At 38.0% G+C, this 13,862-nt stretch overlaps 2 protein-coding genes across 2 annotated transcripts; one reads left to right on the top strand and one right to left on the bottom strand.

Annotated features, from left to right (window-relative positions):
* The first annotated feature begins 816 nt into the window (after nt 1-816).
* LOC132109767 (RE1-silencing transcription factor-like) lies at nt 817-7,636 on the top strand. Its single transcript, XM_059516099.1, has 4 exons — nt 817-956; nt 3,012-3,934; nt 4,057-4,140; nt 5,484-7,636. Exons 2-4 carry the CDS (start codon nt 3,022-3,024, stop codon nt 7,412-7,414), a joined length of 2,928 nt encoding a protein of 975 aa, XP_059372082.1. The 5' UTR covers nt 817-956; nt 3,012-3,021; the 3' UTR covers nt 7,415-7,636.
* A 1,467-nt stretch (nt 7,637-9,103) lies between these two features.
* noa1 (nitric oxide associated 1) lies at nt 9,104-13,749 on the bottom strand. The gene is made up of 7 exons (XM_059516100.1): nt 12,405-13,749; nt 11,099-11,263; nt 10,434-10,645; nt 10,195-10,326; nt 10,000-10,116; nt 9,690-9,807; nt 9,104-9,512 (listed from the first exon to the last, which is right to left on the bottom strand). Exons 1-7 carry the CDS (start codon nt 13,642-13,644, stop codon nt 9,280-9,282), a joined length of 2,217 nt encoding a protein of 738 aa, XP_059372083.1. The 5' UTR covers nt 13,645-13,749; the 3' UTR covers nt 9,104-9,279.
* Nucleotides 13,750-13,862: the final 113 nt, after the last annotated feature.

Raw genomic sequence — 13,862 nt, 5'->3', positions numbered from 1 at the left:
TCTAACTTGATGCCCGTGACACAACAGACCATCACACGAGACCATCCCAACCTTAAAAAAATAATAATAATACCTTGAGGCACTCTCTTCTGCAAGCACCATAAAAAGTGCACATTCTATTAACCTTAAAATAGCTCATGTCAATTTATTAATTATTATTTTCTTTAAAAAAAAAAGGGTATTAAATAAGTGATCCTAAAAAGTCATTGTATTTAACAAAAACAATTTTATACAATGTTATGTATATTTTTGTAAAGCTATTTATCAAAATTGATCCAAAAATATTTAACATTTTCTAAGATTTAGTCTCTCATACATACTATTTTCAGCTACATTTTTTTCTAAAACTTTAGTCCCTGATTAAAACACACTTTTCTTGAAGGTCAGTATGGATTTTCAAGTTTGTTCAAAGCACCAGATTCCTTTTCTTAGGAAAAAACGGATGGGAAAAAAACAAACACCATGTAGTGGAAAATAAATGGCAGCCCCCCAACATCTTCACTAGTTGTTTGCCTAGCACTTGTGTTGATCCTGTGAGTTCAGCTGCCCAATGTCGCCCTGTAGAAATATTCCTTAACACAGCTTCACGTTGCCTGTTTGCCACGTGTAGCTGTAGGAGTTAACAAATACAGAACAATGAGAACAACTTATACAAAACTGGCTACTACTAGCGCCCATTCAAAATGTCGTCGGGATATTTTCGTTTATTTGTTAGTATCAGACTGTGTCACTCTCCACAGTCCACACACTAAAACAAAACACACAATAGTAAACTTTTAGAGCTTGCGAACGTGAGCGTGCGCGCTGACGTCACGCCTTCCCAGCGAGCGAGGTCTGGCTGCGCGAGAGAGATGTGTTGGAATGCGTGAGTCTCGCGTACTTCCTCGACTGATTTGAGAGTTTGGAAATAACTTCTTCCTGCAACAACATCGCCAAATAACGAGCGAACACCTCTGGTGAGTTCCTGGGTTTGGTTCCGTGGGGTTTGGAGCTGATTAGGGTGTGGTTTTGTGTTGTTTTGTGTCGCGTACGAGCTCTACTAAGTTTGAGTAAGTGGAGTGAAAATGGAGGGTTGCATTGAAAGGGAGAGGCGCTGTCCAGGGCTGATTTCAGCACGGAGAGAGATCAGATCAGGACCACGGCTAACACACACACATGCTGAACAAATAAAAAGTGCATTAAATTGATGAGAAATGAAACATAAAATCATCACCATGATCTTCGATCGACTGTGTTAAATAAAAAGTGTAACTTTGTTGGGTTGTCGTGCGTAGTAGTGTGTGTTGTTGCATGCATGCAGTTTCCGGACGAGGAACGTTAACTTAGTTTTTCATCTTGGTGAAGGTTTGTAACGGAACTTCTGTTGTCATATTCACTAGAATTAGTTTTTTACACGATTATTGAAGCTGGACAATTACTTTACATTCGCTTTTGGGATAAATCACATCACTTTTGGTGTCTTTTGAGCTATTGTTTATTCGGAAATGACTCAGATCTGTGAGATGCCTGTTTGACGCATTCATGTTTTTAGTCACATTAAACTCCATGCAGTGAAAATAAAATGAGTGAAATTTTTTTTTGATTATGTTATGTTTTTTAATATTTCGGGCGATCTGTAGCTCGCTCTTCGTTTGATTCAGATGGGTGTGTTTGGAGCTGTCCAACAAGGTCAAAGTTTTTCACTCCTTATTTTGACAACTTTGATTAAACGCAGTCATATTTCACCCAAAGCCTGTTTGAGTTTTTTTTAGCGCAAAATGTGCTTTGCTGATTGAATGAGGTAATCAGCGTTCATGTCATGCTGCTTGAGTTCACAACATCCACGGCTATATTTTTTCCTCCACTGGTAGAAGTTAGTGGTGCTGTTTTAAAATGGCCGAACACACATTTCTGAGCATGCAAACTCGCAGGCCTTCACACACAAACGCACGGCTCTGTTTGCCATGATCGTACTTCTTACACTAGAACAGATTTCACTAAGCGTTGTGACCTTGTTTTCTCATTATAAGAAAATACCAAAAATACCCATATATTTTATAAGTATCCTATATAGCATTTAGAAATATTATACTCTTTTATGATACATTTTAAGTTATATGTAGTATTTTAAACTAAAATTTATTTAGTGTCTCTAAATATTATATAGTATTTAGAAAAAATATAACACTTTAAGGAGTATGGATAGTACATATACGTCTAGTATTTATACTAAATTATTTTGAGCAATTAAGAATTATGAATTAAAGGCTTAATTGCATAGATTTTATTCAAACATGTTTTTTTTTTTTTTATGAGTACAAACATACAAAGTAAAGTTTTTCCTATGTAGGAAATGATGATTGTTTTCTCAGTTAACAGAAAAAAGGTGCTCCACAAAGTTCTGGCTGAAATTAATGCAACTTGGTAACATCGACTGTGTTTTGTTATTGTTGCTCTGAATATATTCCATGCTTGTCTTGGTTAGATTGCATCTTAAACAAATCATGCCTTAGGAATTAAATCACTGCTTTTCAGGAGCATTGCCATACATGCTTGGGAGCTCTGAAATATTGGAATATAGATGCTTGTTTGCTATAATTCCCTAAAATAACCTATAGTTAAAGCTGCTTATTGCTTTAATGGACTTCATACAAGAAAGAACAGGGTACTTCATTGGCTCTGTAAAGATGTGTTGGTTTAGGCTTTGTTTGTTTCTTATTTAAAATGTTTTTAAGAGTGGAAATTTGAAATCTGCATTATCCTTGTGGGGTTAATCAATCAGAGATTGGCTCAGCAAAGACTTCTTATCTCTGAAAATGATGAGTTTCGATTGAATCATTCATTTACATGGAACTGTTTGTTTAGTCATCGTCAGATGACTTGATCTGAGAAGATGTCACAGTTCTCACATCCTTTCAGTCTTCTGCTTTCATTTCACACACACATTTTTATCAACTTTAATACAGTTTACAACTTAAATTGACTGTGATTTTTCAGTGGCACTAAAATCAGTGTTTCTTTTTGCATTTCAGCTGGTTGAGCATGTCTGCTCAGACTGTGTATCCAGCTGCTGCTGGTGTCTTCATGCCTGTAGAGGTGGGCCATGACCTTCCAGAGCTGCCTCGCAATGATGTGGCAGCCCCTCAGCTAGTGATGCTCGCTAATGTGGTGGTTTCATCAGAGGCGGCTTCCTCAGACTACAGTGCAGAAGAGAAACAAATGGTGGAACTCAAGACTGTTGGATGCAACAGCTATTCTGACAGCGAGGAAGAGGGTGTTATAAGATACAGCCTTGACAGTTCGGAGATGTCTGAGAGCACGTACGCTGAACATGCCACTCGGGTTGAGCCAGAGGTGTCAGAGAGAGTGATAGAGCAGGTTGAAATGGAGCGAGCAGAAGACCTCTCCAACCCATCTGAAAAGACCCCATCGGAATCCTCACTAGCGGAAAAACGTAAGCGCACCCCGGTTGTTATCTTCGAAACCAACAAAAAGAAGAGGAAGCCTTTCTTTTGTAAACCCTGCCAGTACCAGGCTGAGAATGAGGAGGACTTCATTCGCCATATCCGCGTTCACAGCGCCAAGAAAATGACGGTGGTAAATGGCGTGGTTGACTCTGACGACGATCTGGCCAGTGAGTCGGGCCAATCTCAAACGCCAAACCCAGAGAATAGTGAAAGTTTGAGTAACTCCAAAGGCGTGATCCGCTGTGAGCGCTGTGGATACAATACCAACCGCTACGACCACTACATGGCACACCTTAAACATCATACTAAGGAGGGTGAAGACCAGAGAGTATTCAAGTGCACCATTTGTGCTTATACCACCATCAGTCAGTATCACTGGAAGAAACATTTGAGGAATCATTTTCCCAGCAAGCTTTTCACTTGCAACCAGTGCTCATATTTTTCTGACCGCAAAAATAACTACATACAGCACATTCGGACCCACACTGGTACATCTAAAGTTTTGCATTAAGTCTCAATTCAATGTAAAATCACACTGATTTAAATTTACTTTTATATAATCAGAAATATATGGGGAAATTAAAAATATTTAATTTGATTCTCCTTTTAGGTGAGCGTCCGTTCCAGTGCATATACTGTGACTACTCCAGCTCCCAAAAAACTCATCTCACCAGACACATGCGAACCCATTCAGGTGAGTCTCTTGTCCGTCTGTTGAAATAGTCTTGTGCTGAAATTGATTAGTATATATAGTTATATTTTAGGATTTATAATGTAGTTTGTTTAATTCCAGTCCAGGTTTTGATGCGATAAATCTGTTCCAAATCCTACTGAGCTGACTTGTTCCAAAACTTGCAGAATTTTAATAGATTTAGCCAATAACAGCTAAGATAATTATATGATATTTAGAAGAAAATAATACAAATACTTAGCATGTAAGGAATTATTTATTTATTTTATTTTTTGTTAAACCTGTTGCAGTGTATTCTGGGATATATTCTCTGTGAAATACCTGTGATGGTGCATCAGGTTTAAAGGGATAGTTCACCCAAAAATGAAAATTCTGTTTAATTATTTACTTACCCTCATGTCATTCTAAACCCGTAAGAATTTCATTCATCTTTGGAACACAAATTAAGGTATTTTTGATGAAATCTGAGAGCTTTGTGATCCTGCATAGACAGCAATGCAAATTAAATGTTTCACGGCCGGTAGGTAGTAAGGTAGTAAGGTAGTAAGAAAATCAATAAAATATTCCATGTGACATCAGTGGTTCAACCGTAATGTTATGAAGCTACAAGAATACTTTTTGTGTGCAAAGAAAACTAAAATATTGACTCGATGCATTGTGGACTGACATGGAAGAAAAGAAATTGTTATTTTGAATAAATTTTATTTAGTTTTCTTTGTGCACAAAAAGTATTCTCGTAGCTTCATAACATTACGGTTGAACCACAGATATCACATGGACAATTGGGTCTTGAATGTGGTTGTTTCGTTGCTGTCTATGTAGGGTTAGAAAGCTCTTGCATTTCATAAAAAAGATCTTAATTTGTGTTCCAAAAATGAACATAGATCTTATGGGTTTGGAACAAAATGTATTAATTACAGAATTTTTATTTTTGGGTGAACTATCCCTTGAAAGTACTTTGTTCGAGGTTTAGGAAAAGTCATAGGAGTTAATTCAGTCTAAAAGTTATACAAGTTTATAAAGTGAGTGCATTTTCCAAGGTGACTATTTTGCCTCTGTATGTAAGCTCTCTGGGTTTTGGGACAGAGCAAATGTGCTCAAGGCCTCTGTTTTCATCTTGTCAATGATTTTTCTCTCTTTTGTTGCACTCCGTGGAGCCAGATGGCTTTGGATAAAATGGTACATGGTTTGTAGTATACAGAGTGAATTAGAATGTGATTCTGTATTGTATGTGTCTTTTATCTGTATCCCCCGCATGAGGCTTGCATCTGTGTTTTTCTCAAAAAGTTGAAATAAAAGATTCATTGTTCAGCCATGACCTTCTCCTTATGGTCTGTCTGGAATAGGTGAGAGGCCTTTCAAATGTGACAACTGCAGCTACCTGGCAGCCAACCAGCACGAGGTGACCCGCCATGCCAGACAGGTCCACAATGGACCCAAGCCCCTAAGCTGCCCCTACTGCCAATACAAGACAGCCGACCGCAGCAACTTTAAAAAGCACGTTGAGCTCCATGTAAACCCTCGCCAGTTTCTTTGCCCAGTTTGCAAATATGCTGCATCCAAGAAGTGCAACTTGCAGTATCACATCAAGTCCAGACACCCAGGATGCTCTGATATCTCGATGGACGTATCAAAGGTAAGGCTTCGCGTGAAGAGGACTGACACAGATGACATTTCGCCAAATAAGCTTGCGACAGACCATCCTGGATCAAGGCAAAGTGAGGACAAGCAGTTGGGAGAATTGGATGATGTTGAATCAGGTCCCATCAACCTCTCTATTAAAAAACCCACTAAACCCACCCTTGCTGTGGAGACTGAGCTGACTGACAAGACCACAAAGAAAACCCCAGATGTCACTTTGAAAGAAAAATCTGGAAAGCCAACCAAACAACTCAATGAAAAACCTGCAGAGAAAAAGACCATGTCGAAAAACAGTAAGAAGGTTAAAGGAAAGACTTTGGTAAAAAAAACTATGGACATTGCCGTGGCACAAAAAGAGGGCAGCAATGATAAGCAAGCTAATAAAAAGGAAATAAAGAAGGTAGAGAAATCCCCTAAATCTGGGGAGAAAGTAATGAAAGGTCGTCCTAAGAAAGAGAAGGCATTGAAGGAGACCGCTAATGAAGTTATTGCAAAACATCAACTTATTGTTGAGCAAAGACTAGATTTGGATAAAGAAAGACCAGAGAAAGACCTTCTAGAGAAACAGCAGCAGCAAAATGAGAAAGAGGAAAGAGAGCGGCTAGAAAAAGAAAACCGATTACTGAATAGGAAAGCGAAGGAGACTGAAGAGAAAGAAAGAACAAAAGATTGCAAGAAATCTCAACCCAAGAAACCATGCAAGAGGAAGACAAAATTGTCAAAGGTCAACTGTGAAAAAGATACCCAGAGCAAACCTCTCAAAAGAAAAGCAGAGAACATGAAAGCACCAGTGACTGATTCCGCAGAAACTAATTGTCCTTCAAAGCGGGTCAAGCGCACAACAAAAGATACAGCCAGGCCATTAACAAGTTCTGGTGCTCCAGAGAGAAATCGCATAATACCTGAGGTTCTACAGGCCATGAAGAGCAAAACCAAAAATGCTGAGGCAAATGCAAAGAAACCTGAGTCTTGTGTCATTGAACCTGAGAAGACCAACAAAGTCCCAGAGAAACTAAACAGTCCAGAAGCTGAAAAACAGTCCACTACAGAAACACTGAAGATACTTGACCAACCAGATGAGCAGACATCTAAAGAAGTGACCTGCCAAGATGAGAGAAACCCGAAGGAGACTGCTTCTGTAGTGGAGGAACTAACAGTTCCATGCCAACCCCAAGTTCCAGTCTCTGAACAAGCTGAAGAAACTAAGAACAAGGTCCCACATGAACCAAAAGAAATTCCAGATGTAGACAGCGGAAGTGAAATGCCATCACCTACTGACGAGACCTCTCCGGGTTTCAGCCCAACTCTCGAACTTCCTGGTCCACCTGGTCGCAAATCTACAGACGCAGAGGATGACGAAGGCATCCACAGTAATGATGGGGGAAGTGACATCAGCGATAGCGCCTCTGAAGGAAGCTACGACTCTGGTCTTAATGGACTGGCTGCTGCCACCGAGGGTGGAGAGAAACTTCCAGAGACTCCAACAGAAGAGCTTCCATCTCCATCCAAACTGCTCAGTCACACGTGTATCTTCTGTGACCGTACCTTCTCTCTTGAGATGGACTACCGTCGCCACTTGAACCGGCATTTAGTAAATGTGTATTACCTAGAAGGGGCGGCTCAGAGTGACAAGTAAGGGGAATCTCATATGAAAAAGGGCAGCGTTTTTGTGCCCAAAACAGTTTTTGAGGTTCTCCTAGACTTCGGACTGAACAAAGCTTGTTCATGTTGTAATAAAAAATAAGGTTCTTGTTGTTTTTGATGGCTTTACAGTTCATGACAGATGACCACATCCATGTCTGTTTTTAGTTTGCCATGATGCAACATGAAACATTAAAATAACACTGTATACTTTCAATTCAGAAATTAAATCCATTGTCAGCTTGTGGTAGGATCACCTGGGTTTTCTTGTGTTTATGATTACACTACTCAGAAGCAACAAAAAGGAGAACTGCTCTGAAAGCGAGTACACTTTCTCCCTCCATCCCTGTGGAGAGCTCAGATTAGCCAAACCCAGGTGGTCCAGCGTTGAATAGCCTTGAAGATAATGGGGCTTTCAGTGTCTTTGTGCAGTTCCACTCCACTGAAGCGTCTCCATCTCTGGTCAGCAAGAGGCGGATTGTGTTCAAACCTGGCTAATGTCATTGTATTCAACTGTTTCTTTGTTCCCTTTTACAGTTTAGAGAGCACTTGACAACTAACCATAATCTTACCTTTGAGGCTCTGTTTCACATAAGCTAAACATTGATTTTTTTTTTCTGTACACTTCCTGGAGGTCTATCTTTGATTACACTTGCTCTGCCCTTAAAGGAAAGTAGCATGTAGTTTGTAATATTTGTGGAATAGTAGGTTTTTTTAATTCATTGTAAATTTGCTCTCCTTTTTTTACACTTAGAATTGTAACTCTCACTTCTTGAGTTTGTAGATTATTTTATCTGTCAATTTTCTGGTAATATTTCAATTTCATGCTCTGTCCAAAGATTTTGTTGCTTTTGTCTGTATATAAACTGTACATATTTTTCTTATTTTGCTCTTCAGTGCCTCAGACAATCAATTTGATCATTTTAATCAATATCTCAGATATTTAGATCTCATTGATCTTCAAATTAAAGAATGACTTGTCTTTTCTATGTATGTTACCTAAGCAACATTCCCTTACACAGATCAAATTGGTTATCTGAATTGAAAATCTGTTTGTCCAAAGTTGATCGAATCATATTGAACAGACCTTTTTGTGTCTCTTTTTGTATGAGGGTGAATGAGTTGATATACATCCCTTGTATATTAGTAAATTTGCCATGTTATTCTGACTACAAAGGAAGAAAAAAATACTGCAAGAGAAAAGTTATAGAAATAATTTGCCTTTAGTGCATTGTGCAATATTGATTTTTTGGGTTTATTACCAAAGCAAGATGTAGTTGATAAAGTTTGTAGGAGAAAAACCACAGGTTTCAGATTCAAAACTAGAAAATGTACTATCCTCAGGTACTCCAGTGCACCTGAAAAACTGTACTCTTAGACGGTTGGATACTTTATCACTGTAAATTTGTCCTTTATTACTTTTTTTTTGTTAAGCACTGCTGTTTTGTTTTTCTTTACAATTGCACGTTGTCAGGTCACAACTCAGATTGTGCCATTTATCCATCTTTGTAATCACGTGTGTGACTGCCATTTCCATTTATTAGTAAAAGAAGTCAAATTATATCAGTTTAAATGTTGTTATAATGTTGTCCTCTTGATATGGCTTTTTATAATGGCTTTTTAAAACCGTTTACTATGTGACCTGTATGTTTAGCTCTAGTTGTTTCAATAAAAATAAAAAAAGTTCTTTTTTTTGAAAGGCATTTATTTATCAGGTAAATTCATAATCATTTATAGATTTTAGTATAAAAACCAATGCATCAATAGCATCTGTACTTGTAGCATACAAGCAGTACATTTAGTTCAATCAGAACAATATTTTGAAGAACAAAAGCATTAAGAGATATCAACAGAAACACCTCAATTTTTCTTTCTCACTTGGAGTCTCTCAGCAGCTTTCACAGACAAACCGGTGTCGACCAGCGCCTGTGGCTTTCTCGTCTTGTAGGCGGGAGTTTTGTTGATCCTCTGTCCTTTTAGATTCACGACATGGGGCAGTAAAGGTGGGGTGCGCAAACATAGTCCTGCTGCTTCAGGGGCGCGAGTCCTCAACAACAGCTGATCTCCTTCGGCTGCTGTCACAGCAACCCAGCCTGAAAAAAAAAAAAACATGAATTGGAGTTTCATTAAATATATTAAAAAAAAAAATTATAATGAGCCTTGGCTGGCCACATTTTTAAGACTTGACCTTTTAAGATTTGGTCATGAGATTTACTATAAACCCTTACACGATCTAAAAAGCTAACTGGAAAGGCACCCAAAAAAATGACCTGCTGATGAGATCTTGATGTCAGTGATTGCAGTGTTACAGCCCTGCCCCTGGAGTTCAAAGTCTTGAGCAACAAGTGGTGGAAAAGTTTTCATGCGCTCCTCACCACCAGATGGGACCTTGCCACAAAACAATGTAGAACAACTCTTTTCAACACTGATAATAATATGAAAAGTTTCTTGAGCACCAAATGAGCAAATTAATCTTTGTTTGTTGCAAATTAATCTTTTTTTTGTTTTCTGAAGGACAGGTGATACAGAAGACTATAGTAAAGACTGCTGTTAAAAATACAAATGTTTATTTATACATACTGCAAGAAGGGTATTCCCAGCATGTTTCTGGTAGATTGCATCAGCCTTGTCCAAACTGGTGATATGAACCGGGATGCGATTTGAAGCAACAACTGTTAACCAGCATGAGCTTGTCCCCTAAAGAGAGTACAGAGCCATCTTGGTTTGGGACAGATTCAGCAAAAGATTGTTTTCCCATGTCAAATGAAATCTTACCTCCAAATAATCAATGCGTGCCAAAGCCCCTAAAAATAAAACCATACCGGGCTTCATTACAAACGTTCTTGGCATAATGGCCTGTGTAGGAACCACCAGCTTCACTTCCTGCTCATTCAACAGGCTGAGAACCTGGAAAGTTACATTTTGATTAGAATCCTTAGTGGTGCATGATTCATAAAGATAGACTTTTTAAAATAAGTGTATTTTGTGCGCACAGTTTGAATAGGGAGACTTACATCATGTTCTTTCATGATGCCTGGGGTGTCGTAGAACCAGTGTGCATCTTTGATTTCATTGTAACTGAGCTCTGCATCTGTGGACGAGTCCAAGGATGGATCCTGTTTACCATCTTCCTCCAGGTCTTCTCCAAAGCTCAGACTGTCAGGATCAAATTCCACAAGAGTTTTCTTGGTTGGCTGATTTGCTAGGAATGTCCTTCCAATGTGACCTTAAAAAAAAAATAATATTACTAATAATTAGTTGCCTCCCATTAAAAAAAAAAGGAAAATACAAGTAAACTGTAAAATGTTATTATTAATTTATTATTAACAAATATCATTTCTGAAAGAACATGTGACACTGAAAACTGGAAAAAAAAGCTGTTTAAAATTCAGCTTTGCCATCAACATAAATTACATTTGAAAATGTTAAAACATTTTGCTGTATCATTGATCACATAAATGCAGCCTTTGTGAGCATAAGAGACTTATTTCAACAACATAAAAACACTAATCATTGCAAACATTCGATTGTTCCTTACATATAAATAAAAATGAGAGAAAACTGTATCAAGAATCACATTTAAAGATTCAATATCAGCCAATACAGATCTCTAATATCTGCTGATGACAGATAACCGATATATTCTGGGTTCCTAAAACAACAAAACTTACAAACTCACCAACCAAGTATCCCTGCTTGCTGAACTGTATGATTCTCTTCAGCTCTCCAGGATTCATTTCATCCTCTGTCAAATGAGATGCCTGCTTCAGTCTCTCTGCCCGTCTGAACATCCGGTAGGGGGTCGGGTTGATGATGGGAAACTTCAGCAGATTTAATGTAGTTCCTAGATTTACAGTGGACAGAAAAATGTGTTCTTAACAGTTTAAATAACTTGGACATCAATATGTGACTCTCAGTGAAATGTAGGCTAAAGTCTTAAAATCGAATTAAGCATTAAAGTTTGATTTCAACAATTTAATTTACTATGATCGAATTCTTTGACATGGGCTTACTCAGGCGATATTAAAGTAGTCAAGGTTACATTTTCACAGAATGTTCTTTACCTTATGAAGGTAAGATGATTTTATGTAGAAAACAGAAAACATAATAAAAAAGACTTTAGCTATGTTTTCACAGCCAGGGTCACATATCATATCTTAACAGCGTAATCATTCAGGAATGCACAACACACTCCTAAATTACTAAAAGGGCCAAGCATGCTAAATAAAAAGCTCTTTGTTCTTGTTTTAGTACTTGAAACATGCCTGTCTTATACACTCTACTGCTCAAAAGTTTGGAGTAACTTTTTTGTTATATTTATGTTTTTAGAAGAAGTCTCTTATGCTCCCAAAGAATGTTTATATGCTCAAAAATAGAGTAAAATCAATACTATTGTGAAATAATATTACAATTTAAAAGATCACTTTTTAATTTGAAAATATTGCAAAATGTCTATTATTTCTGAATTTTCATCAGCCATTGCTCCCCTCTTTAGTGTCACATCATTCTTCAGATCTCATTCGAATTTGCTGATTTTCTGTTTAAGAAACATATTTTATCATCAATGCTGAATGCAATTTTGAAAATGTGACACTTTTTTTAGGACTCTTGATGAATATAAATTTTAAAATAAATGTTTTTTTTTAAAATCTAAATCTTTTGTAACATTATAATTATGTCTTAACTGTCATTTTTGATTAATAATGCATCCTTGCTGAATAAAAGTATTGTTTATTTATTGTAATATTTTTTTAATCTATCTACCCCAAACCTTTGAATGGTAGTGTAACATGATTTCTTTTAATTGTGGTTTTTCTTTAAATCAGAATATTCAAAAATGATATCTGGATGATTTTCTGAACAAAAACCTCTATTATTCCAAACTTTTGACAGGCAGTTAAATTGTGAAACATATTCATAATGAATATCATATTTACTGATTAAGGCCAATATTTCGCTTAATTATCTTGCATGAAATATCTCACCAGGCCATGGAGATATAGTAGCTTTATGAATCACATCTGAGGCTCTGGATTTGCAATAATCAGATTCCAGTAGAGTATTAAACAGCGTGGATTTGCCAGCATTGGCCATCCCGACCAAATACACATCTCCCTTGTATTTCCAGGTCGACTGCAGTCTCGTTATAAGGTTTTCTATACCATATCCCGTTTTGGCACTGATGAGGTGGATGTCTTTGTTATCAATGGTAGAAATGCCCATGCTTTCACAGTATGCCCTCAGTTGACGTTTGATACGCTGCAGGTAATTCTCAGCATCTCCGGGCAGCAAGTCTATTTTATTTCCTAAAATCACAATGTGCTTATTTTTCCCAACAAGCTCTGGAAGGTCTGGGACGATGGAGTCCGGGAGATCCAGAAGATCCACAATCAGCAGCACCAAAGCCTTCTCTGATTTAATTCTCTTGACAATCGCTCTGTACTCCTCTTTGGACATGGTGACACTCAAAGCTTTCTGGTGGTGATTGATTAAAAAGCATCTCTGACATATTGCCTTCTTCAGTTGGTCCTCTTCAACTAACACTTTGAATTTCTCACTTGGCAGGTAACCGGGGATTTCAGGGTCCGTACAGTGCATGAGGGCCCCGCAGCCGGAGCAACAGTTATCACCGACTGCCACGTCCACATCAGGAGTGCCATAGATCTTTTGTTGCTTTTTAATCTTCTTTGATCTGGTGCGTCTGTCCGGTGGGAATCCTTTATCGTGGAACTCAATCAATGAGTTTTCCTCCACTTCAGACTTTGCAGAGCCCTTTAAATGTTTCATTTGCATTTCCAGCCCTCGAAGGTGCATGTAATTGCCATGCTTTTCATGCATTGGCTTTGCGTCTGCATTACTTGTGAGATCATGCAAAAGATGATCTGGCTGTTCATCATCTTTATTGTTCACTGGTTCATCAAAGTCCGGGAACACAAACTGTTCTTGTTTCTGTGGCTCCACTAAAGTGTAGACTCCCTGACGTGGATTTGATGCTGGTTCCCTAGCTCCTTTTTGAGTGTTGTAACATCTCAGACTTCTGGGTGAGCTGCACCTCTGTTTTTTGCCCAAATGTGTTGCCCAGTCCTTTGATATCAAGCTGGAGTTAAATGATCGTCGAAGCAGCGAACATCCTTCATGTTCCTTTGACAGCTGCGGTCTTGAAACATGTTTTAAGCAGCTACGAGTGTAGAACTGGAGAGCCGATGCTCCTAAAATCTTGTACATTATTATAGCAAATCGCAAAATATGTTAAAAGAACAGTAACATCGCTACAGTTTATACAACCTTGAAAAACAACGAACCCACGTGCCATATATCGCTGGTATAATGTACGTCACCGGAAACATTTTTTTTTGGACTATGAACGTGCCATATATCGCTGGTATAATGTACGTCACCGGAAACATTTTTTTTTGGACTATGAATAAAACGTAAAACGTTTT

This window comes from Carassius carassius, chromosome 29 (assembly GCF_963082965.1).
Source record: "Carassius carassius chromosome 29, fCarCar2.1, whole genome shotgun sequence".
In the NCBI taxonomy this organism is placed as follows: domain Eukaryota; kingdom Metazoa; phylum Chordata; class Actinopteri; order Cypriniformes; family Cyprinidae; genus Carassius; species Carassius carassius.
This window is presented reverse-complemented; position numbering and strand designations above follow the sequence as displayed.